This window comes from Corvus brachyrhynchos, unplaced genomic scaffold (assembly GCF_000691975.1).
Source record: "Corvus brachyrhynchos isolate BGI_N302 unplaced genomic scaffold, ASM69197v1 scaffold10, whole genome shotgun sequence".
Lineage (NCBI taxonomy): Eukaryota > Metazoa > Chordata > Aves > Passeriformes > Corvidae > Corvus > Corvus brachyrhynchos.
Window position 1 is genome coordinate 3764258 of NW_008236180.1, and position 8698 is coordinate 3772955.

General features: G+C 52.3%; 1 protein-coding gene across 1 annotated transcript in view; it reads left to right on the forward strand.

Moving 5' to 3' along the window:
* The window catches only part of TNFRSF6B (TNF receptor superfamily member 6b), a 6969-nt gene extending 794 nt beyond the window's left edge, over nt 1–6175 (forward strand). The window contains exons 2-5 of the mRNA XM_008634363.2: nt 154–230; nt 708–1086; nt 3237–3431; nt 5769–6175. Of these exons, the coding sequence (XP_008632585.1) occupies nt 189–230; nt 708–1086; nt 3237–3431; nt 5769–6046 (894 nt within the window). The 5' untranslated portion in view covers nt 154–188 and the 3' untranslated portion in view covers nt 6047–6175. The remainder of the gene's footprint in view (nt 1–153; nt 231–707; nt 1087–3236; nt 3432–5768) is intronic.
* The last annotated feature ends 2523 nt before the right edge of the window (nt 6176–8698 follow it).

Below are 8698 nucleotides of genomic sequence, written 5' to 3' on the forward strand. Positions count from 1 at the left end.
CGAGCAACCCCTGTCTTTGCCTACCGCCCTTTCCCTATTAGCCCTGCCCCATCTCCGTCTGTTTTGACGCTGGCCGGCTGGGTTGAACCTGCTGCTGCAGGAGCTCCGGCCCAGCCAGCAGCAGCCTCTGAGGAATTCTCTCTGTCTCCCCAGATTCCTGATCGCGGCTCTCGGAAGCCCTCGGTGCGATGCCATCCTGCCACGTGCCGAGTTTGAGGCATCCATCCAAGGTAATGAACCTTCTGCTTGTCAGGCTGGGCACGCGTGCTCTGGAAAGGAAAGGGTGGATAAACAAACTTTGGGATTCAGTCCTGTGCTGAGCATCTGTTTTTCCAAAGAGCGTCAGAGATCCTAGGGAGCATGCTCTGTATCTGCTAGTCTGGAAAACTCCCTTCTGCTTCTTGATTTGCAAAGGTGTCTCTTACTGCAAATGGTGGTGAAGGAGGAGAACGTGCTGGAGCTGCTTCAAGTCCTGAATGAGGGAAACTGGGTTGTGAAGGCATCACAAATGGGTTTGGGAAGGGTGCTCTGTCACCTGGGATGGCAAAGGAGGGCAGCGGCTCCTGGGGCTTGGGACAGCATCGGGAGGGAGAACAATTTCTTGTGCTATCAACAATAACAAGTTCTGTAACAGCAGCAGCCGGGTTTGCTGCTCCCGCCTCTGCCAGAGGATGAGCTCAGGGCTCTTTGCGCTGTCTTTGCTGTAGTGGATGTTTCCCCCTCTCCTCCTTTTGCTGGCTGAGCTGGCCTGCGATGCCCAACCCACGTACCAGTGGAAGGATGCTGTGACGAGCGAGAGGATCACGTGCCAGCAGTGCCCGCCGGGGACCTTCGTGGCACAGCACTGCTCCAGGGACAGAGCCACGGTGTGCGAGCCCTGCCCGGATTTGCACTACACTCGGTACTGGAACTACCTGGAGAAGTGCCGGTACTGCAACGTCATCTGCGGGGAGAAGCAGGTGGAGGTGCAGCAGTGCAATGCCACACACAACCGTGCCTGCCAGTGCCAGCAGGGCTACTACTCGAACATGGAGTTCTGCATCAGGCACTCCGAGTGCCCGCCAGGCTCTGGTATTGTGAAGCCAGGTAAGTACCCAGACGGGCGCTGTGCATCCTCACAAGGCTCTTGTCATGCCCCAAAATCTCTGCTGGAGCTAGAAATCGAGGAGAAATACAGCAGCCAAATACAGTGCTTGCCCATAACCTGACCTACTCCCTTTTAGCTCATTGGCACAGTGCCATCCTTGCTGGCACGCTCCTGCTTCTTATCCGAGGAGGAATTTGGTTGGGTTTTTCTCCAGCTATCACTTTGAAAGCTTTTGAAAACCCCAGCACCACACTTAGATGGGATGTGTCAATCCCAGTTACCTGCCTCACCTGAACAGAGCCAGGCTGTGACTTGTCCATCCCTAGAGCAGCTGCTGACCCTCTTCCACAGGCAGGTGGAAAGGTCCAAGCTGCTCCTGATCCTCCATCAGCTCCCTTCTCCTTGCATGGGCAGCCCAGGAGCTGGGAATCTGGACTGAAAAAGGCAGCTGAGGACGTAAGGGCAGGGCTGGTGAATGTGTGTAGCTCTGGGGCTGGGTTTTGTGGGTTTTCATTGAGCAATTTGGAGTGGCTGAGTTGAAAACACACAATGGCCGTACAGCCAGGTTCTAAATCCACAAAACCAGCCTTGTTTTGATTCATGAGTCTGAGGCTCCATCTCCTTGTGTGATGCATGGCTCCTCTGCCCCAAATCCCAAGATATTTCAGGGAATTTTCCTGTTGTTTCCCTGCTACAGATTTCTCTGGTCCTTTAGTTGCTCCAAATGTGTGTTAACTCGTCAATTACTGAGGACCAGGCTCTGCCTGGAAACCACAGCAGGGGACAGAAAACCAGTGTGGGCAGCACCAGCAAACCCAGCAGCAACTTGCTTCATACTTTGAAGAGCAGAGTCTTTTGAAATATGGAGGCTTTTGAAGCATGGAGGCTTTTGAAGTCCTTCTATGTGTAGCATGGAAGAGCTCCGGGCTCACCAGCCAGAGGGAAAAATACCTGTTGTCTTCAGATGATGTTTATGATTGAGGTTTGGGGTCTAATTTTCTATAGGACACAACAAAATGCAGTAACATGGCAAAGGGGGAAAAAGATCTCCAAGCATTACAGGGAAGCGCTCTGAAATTAAACATGAAGTTTGTCTGGAGGGTTGGCTTTAGGACAGAGGAGCCATGCAGGCAAGCTGGGTATTTGAGGAGAAGCTGGTTTTTTTGTTATTATTATTTACTTTTTGCAAATGGATTCTTGTGTGGGGAGGACTGTGCCCCAGCCCAGCCACCCGAACACCACAGCAAGGACTGAGTGTCCAGCGTGGTGGGCAGAGCCCTGGGGCTGCCGGTGCTGGTGTTTGGATGGGGAAGGTATGGCCTGGGGGCTGTGGGCAGAGCTTGCTGGTGTTTGGATTGGATGAGGGCTTTGATCTGTGTGTGTGGTCCCCCCATGCAAACTGGCTTCTTTGGAATTTCCCATTTGCAAATAGTGGCTCAGATGTTGGGGTTATGGCTGGGCCTTAGAATCCTAGAATGGTTTGGGTTGGGAAGGACCTGAAAGAGCACACTTCTGGGAAAGCCAAAGCAACAGCCTGAAGTGGAGTGCAACAAGGCAGAAACTGCTTGTAATCTGGTTTGTGAAGAGGAGGTGAAAGGGGTGGACAATCTCCTGCCCCCAGAGCCCTTCCCTCTGCTCCCAGGCAAGAGACTTTGTGCAATCCTGCCTGTGTGGCATCATGCCCATGACACAACAAAAGCGGTGGCCTGGAGCCAGGGGGAGCAGTGACAGTGCAGCTGAGGACAGCTGACCTTTCACCTCCACAGAAACTTTTACTTTCACTTGCTCGGGAGCCTCTGGGAAGAAAGGCTCTAGGAAGCGAAGGGCTGGCTTGGCAGCTCAGCCATGAGCCTGGCAGGTGACTTCTACTCAGGTGGTGGCTTTTTCATAGCAGATGAGATGTCCTCTTGTTGTCCTTTCATGTCTGGGGGCTGCTGACAATTTACCAGCACAGGTTTGGGAGAAGGCTGGGGGAAGCACTGCTGTTTGCCCTACATGAGGACATCCAATTCCCAGGGGAGCTGCAGGCAGGGATCATTTCCAAAACATCACCCTCATGCTCAAATGATGTCTGGCATCATCCCCAGCTCCTGCCTCTGCTCCTGTGCAAGCTTGTCACCTGATGGTCCCATTGTCTCCCCATGAACAGGTACCCCCTTTGAGGACACCCAGTGCCACGACTGTCCCCACGGCTTCTTCTCCTCCAACTCCAGCACCAATCCATGCCAGCCACACCAGGACTGTGAGCAGCAGGGGAAGGTCACCAACGTGCAGGGCAACAAGTACCATGACACCCTCTGCATGTCCTGCAGACTGGAGAGAGGCAACACCACACAGGGACCAGGTGAGCCATGGGCACAGCATGCCAGGACCCTGATGCTGCCAGGACGAGGGCAAACTTCCTGGTGACTTTCTCCTACTTAGATGCAAAATTAGGTGAAATGGCTTGTAAAAGCATGGAGTGGTCCATAATTAATAATAATTATGGATAAAATAGTCTGTCTCCCTTCATCTTCTTCCAGTGTCAGTCCCATAGAGCAAGAACAGGGTGCTGGGCTCCAGCAACAGCCACTGCTCAGCGAGAACAAAGAGTGAAATGCTGCTGGATCTTAGCAGGGACAACTGGGAGTGCCGGGACAAGGCATAGTTTTTGCAGCTGAGGTAGCCAGCTTGGCTGCTGGCATGGCTCCTGAGCTCCCTTTTCTTTTCTTCACCTGTTTTCCGGAAGCTTTTATTGCAGCCACAGCCTGGTCTCGTGCAGGTTGAGTGGAGCAGAACCCAAGGTTCATGGGAGTTGAGTGTAGGGTGGATTTTGACCTGTCAGGTGTAAAAGTGGAGACGTGGTGTCAACCACGTCACCGTGATGGTGCAGACATAGTGCTGAGCCGTGGCACAGGCAGAAGGTTGGGCACGAACAGCCAGTGGGCACAGATCAGATCAGAGAATCTCAGAATCCCGAGTTGGAAGGGACCTCAAGGACCATCTGGTTCAACCTTTCTTGGCAAAAGAACAGGGGAAAGGTGCAGGGCAGAGCAAAAGGCTCTGTTCCAAGGGTGCTTTGTAACACACTTCCTCTCCAAGTTAGCGGGTGAGAAAGGGACTGAAAAAACATCCCAAGGGCCTGATGCCAGTTGAGGTGAGTCTGGAAGCTGTTTGGAACCACCTGCTCTACCCTGAGGATCCAGACATGGGAAACAAATTCCATGTGACTGATCTAGGTGGCAGTGAACCTGCACCCTTAACTTCCAAAAATATAATCAGTCATAAAGCCATAGAACAGCCCAGGCTGGGATGGACTTTGATAATTCATCTCGTCCAACCTTTCATGGGAAAATGAGCCTGGATGAGATTATCCAGTGTCATGTCCTGGAAATCTCCAGTGATGGGGACTTCACCACATCCAGGGGAGGTTGTTCTGGTGTGAAAAAATGTCATTTTTCCATCAGGATGAAGCTTTGTAGAAAAGTTTCAATAAAACTCCCCCACAGAGTGGTCAGTCACTGGAACAGGCTCCCCAGGGAAGTGGCATGGCACCAAGCCTGACAGAGTTGGCCAAAGCTCTCAGGCATGTTGTAGGGTTTTTGAGTGGTCTGTGCAGGGCCAGGACTTGGACTCAATGAAGCTTGTGGATCCCTTCCAATTCAGGACGTCCCATGACTCTAAAAGATTCTCCTCTGTGGTGAGAGAACGTGGAGACTTCCCCCCTTGCAGCTCTTGCCTTTTCATCTTCTGGCACCATCAGCCCAGACACTACTCCTTACAAAGCCTGACTCACACCGTGAGCTCCCTGCCAGGAGCATGATCCCAACACCGAGAATGGAAAGCTCCGTCACCAGTGGGGAGCGGTCCCGGGGGTGGAGGACAGTCAGGTCAGAGCAGTGTCAGCAGCACATGCGTCAGGCACCGGCCCCCGCAGCCAGACCAGCCCCTTGCAGATATTTATAGAGAGACAAGGCCCCAGCAGTGAGAGCTGAAGGGTTTTTTTAACTCCAGTTTATCATGATTCCTCTCAGGATACACACGGGCACCTGCTCATCATCAACCCGAGCCTGCCAGAGAGGCAGAGCCTGAGCAGTGGAGCCCAACTCACCCCACTGTAACAGTGAAACCATTCCCAGTTTGCAATGGCATGAAACTGGGCTTATCTCTCCCAGGTTGAGTAATCCTTTGGCCTTGGCCTCTTTAAAATTCTTTCTGTTTTCATTCCTTCTGCTGGATGCACTCCAGCAGCTTCCAGCCCAGCTAGGGCTCTATCTGTCCCATCCCAGCGCCTGATTGGGGCTGTGCTTAGGGCGGGTCCTGTTACAAGATTTACAAATCTGTGTGGGAAAACAGAAACTTTCAGGAAAAATAATGTGTAAATACTTACTGCAACTACTTCAGATTTGTCTGGGCTTTTCCTCTATTCCCTGATGGGGAGGAGCATGGAATACGTATATTGACTTTCTTCAGAACTTTCACATGTTGTTTTCCAACTGCCCCGCATAGGGTGTGTCACTGATGGGAAGTTTGCCCTTCCACCAGACCAGGTTATTCCAAGGCCCATCTAACCTGGCCTTGAACACTTCCAGGCCCAGGGCATTCACCACCTCCCTGGGCAGATGTCCCACAGGGAGCCATGGAAGGGCTGTGCCCTGCTCTCCTGTGTCCCTTTAACCTCCGAGCTGTTTTCCCCCACCAGCCGCAGAAGACGACGACTGCGAACAAGCCATGATAGACTTCGTGGTGTATCAGAACATCCCCATCAAGAAGCTGAAGCGTCTGCAGCAGATCCTGGAGCGCTCACCGAAGAAGCAGGTACCATGGACCAGGGCAGCCATCCAGGAGAAATTCCGGGCTTTCCTCACTCACAAGAAGGAGGAGCACTCCGAAGTCACCAAGGAGCTGCTGGTCGCGCTGCGCCTGGTCAAGCTCCACTCTATCGAGGAGAAGGTCCGCAAGCGCTTCCGGCTGCCCTGAGAGGACAAACTGGACTTTTTGGGTGCTCTTTGTTTTGGTTTTTATCTTCTGAGGCTTCATTAATTTATTCATCTTTCCAAACGTAACTTGAAAAGCAGCATGAGAAATGAGCGATGAAGTTGCACCGTGCCATGGCACCTGTGTCACTGCTGATGGGATGGGATGGGATGGGATGGGATGGGATGGGATGGGATGGGATGGGATGGGATGGGATAGAATGTGTGAGCAGCAGCATCCCTGTGCCAGCAGCCAGGGCAGCTCCTGGGAGTTCACCGATTTTCCAGCCCTCAGGAAGGGTCAATATTTTATCAGAAGAAAAACCTGCATCCAGGGCCATTATTTCTGGGGAAGAACCTGGTCGCATTTATAGAAAACTGTTTGGCTTTGTTTTAAACTGTGTAAGTTTGGGGGTTTTGGGGGTTTTAGTCACTTAACAGTATTTCCCACTGAGGATTTGCTTGCATTTTGTTGTCATGCTTCTGTTTGAGAAGGGAGTTTGCTGCTGAGGCACAGGGAGGGAGAGAATGCTCCAAACACACTGGTACAGCTGGCTTGAAATTTATTTCTTAACTACCTGTTTTTATACCACGCGTGAAAGATGTTTTCTAAAGAAAGAAACCAAAGAAGTTATTTTATCATACAACTCTCTGTCACCAGAGTCCTTTCCTAATCTCACTTCGAGGTGGTGTTGGGAGACCCAGATCGTAGTATCTGACCCTGCTTACCCTTGCCTGTTTTTCCCATGTGCTTTTCCACACATTGGCATCCCTGCCCATGGCAAGGCATTGGAACAAGATGATCTTTAAGATCCCTTCCAACCCAAACCATTCTGTGATTCTTTGATCACACACCCCCAGCCACCCTCCTGCCCCCCTGAGCCACAGTGAGGCTGTGTGCCAGCGAGATGCAGACTGTCTGTGCTGGGATTTATGGCAAGGGTGAAGCTCATGTCTCTTGGGTCAACCCAGCCATGTCCCCCTGAGCCCCAGAGCTGTCCCCACACCTGACTGCATACTCAGTCAGCCAAGAGCTGGGCTTGGAGCAGTCATGCTGACTGCAGGAGGTTTTTTTAAGCAGATGTTGCTTAGGGAAGTCAACAAGAGTGACCCCTGCGGGCATTTTCCAGCCTGTAGCAACGATGACGCAGAACTACATTTTATGTTGTGAATGAGTTTGACTTTTTATAGCTCTTTCTTAGCTGAGCAGTTGCCAGGAATAGTTTGTGGTTCAAAAGAGGAATATTTTCCCCCAGCTTGGAGCTGTTTAAAGCTCTCTGAAGCGAGTGCTATGTGGAAGTGCCCCCGCACTGGGATCCCAGACTTGCAACATCTTACCCCAGCTTTGGGCTCTGAGGATGAAGCAGCTTGGGGACCCTGGCATTATCCTGGGTTAGTTCAGCTGGGGAAGAAGGGAAGCAAATGGCTGAAAAGCAGCTGAGGGGAGCACTCACCCCTCTGTGTTGAGCCTGGGCTGATCCTGGGAATCCCCTCAATCCTGGCAATCTCCTTGAAGCTTCGTCAAGCCTGGCCTTGAAATCCTGCCAAGGAGCTTCACAGGTGACCAGAACTCCCCCTCCCAATGCTCAGTTTTTACCATGTCTGATCTCTGCCCTTCCAAGCTGCTTTATCCCAGTGGATGCAGCTCAGTTCCTTAGTGTCACTTACTCTGAGTCCCTTGGCCGGAACCAAGAGCAGCTGGGGCAGGAGATGAGGAGGGTTTCCATCGGAGCACTGTGAGAACTGAAGCACAGCTGCAGCACTTTGCTCCAAGGCAGACTGCAAAGCAGGACACCCAGTGCTGATGGGTTGAAGGCTGGAGCAGCCGGAGCCTCCAGCGTTGGCTGCAGCTCCTTGAGGGATTCCTATTGTGCTGCATTGCAGTTATCCTGACTCAGCACAGAGCATTCAGCATCCTTGGTCTGAAGGGGAACAGGAACGGAGAGTTGTCAGTGCAGGAACTGCCTCCCACACCATCCTGGCTTCTTCAAATATGTATTTACCACGGGAGTTGAGAGGGAGGGAAAACAGGAATATTATTGGCAAGAAGCTGGATGCTGGTTTAGTTGTTTAGTTGGGTGACTTTTCCAGAGAAAAAGGTGCCTTTTGTGTGTAATTTTTTTGCTGATAGAAGACTTCAGTGCTGAGGTGGAAGTCCCTGTGGGGCCTGGTGGCTGAGCTCATGCTGTCATGTTGTCCTTGGAGTTTGCTGCCCTTCTCACCAGCAAGGAAAAACCTGGGGTGTGTACTGGAGGCTTCCAGCAGTTGTGCAGCCAGTCTCAAGGAGTCAGCTCTGGTCCCTGGGCTCCTGGGTGAGCTGTGGCTGCTCTGGTGGTGTCTTGTGGCCAGGGGCTCAGTCACGATCTGGGTCCAACCAGGTGCTGGCAGAGGTGGAAGCAGAGCAGTTGTGGTCCAGCCATGCCCAGCCCTGTGCCTGCTGAGCAACGCCAGAGCCCAGCAGCTGATAAACACAGCCTGGGCAGTGATCCCGCTTCTCCCAGCACCCAGCCTCCCCCTGGGCTGCCCTGGCCTAGAGGAGAGCCCAGGAAACAGGTTTTTTTTGCTGAATGCTGGAGCAGAGGAGGGAAGTTTGGGGTCCTTTTTATTATCTGGGGGGTTTTACTTAATATCCCGAGTGCTCCACCCCACCTGGACA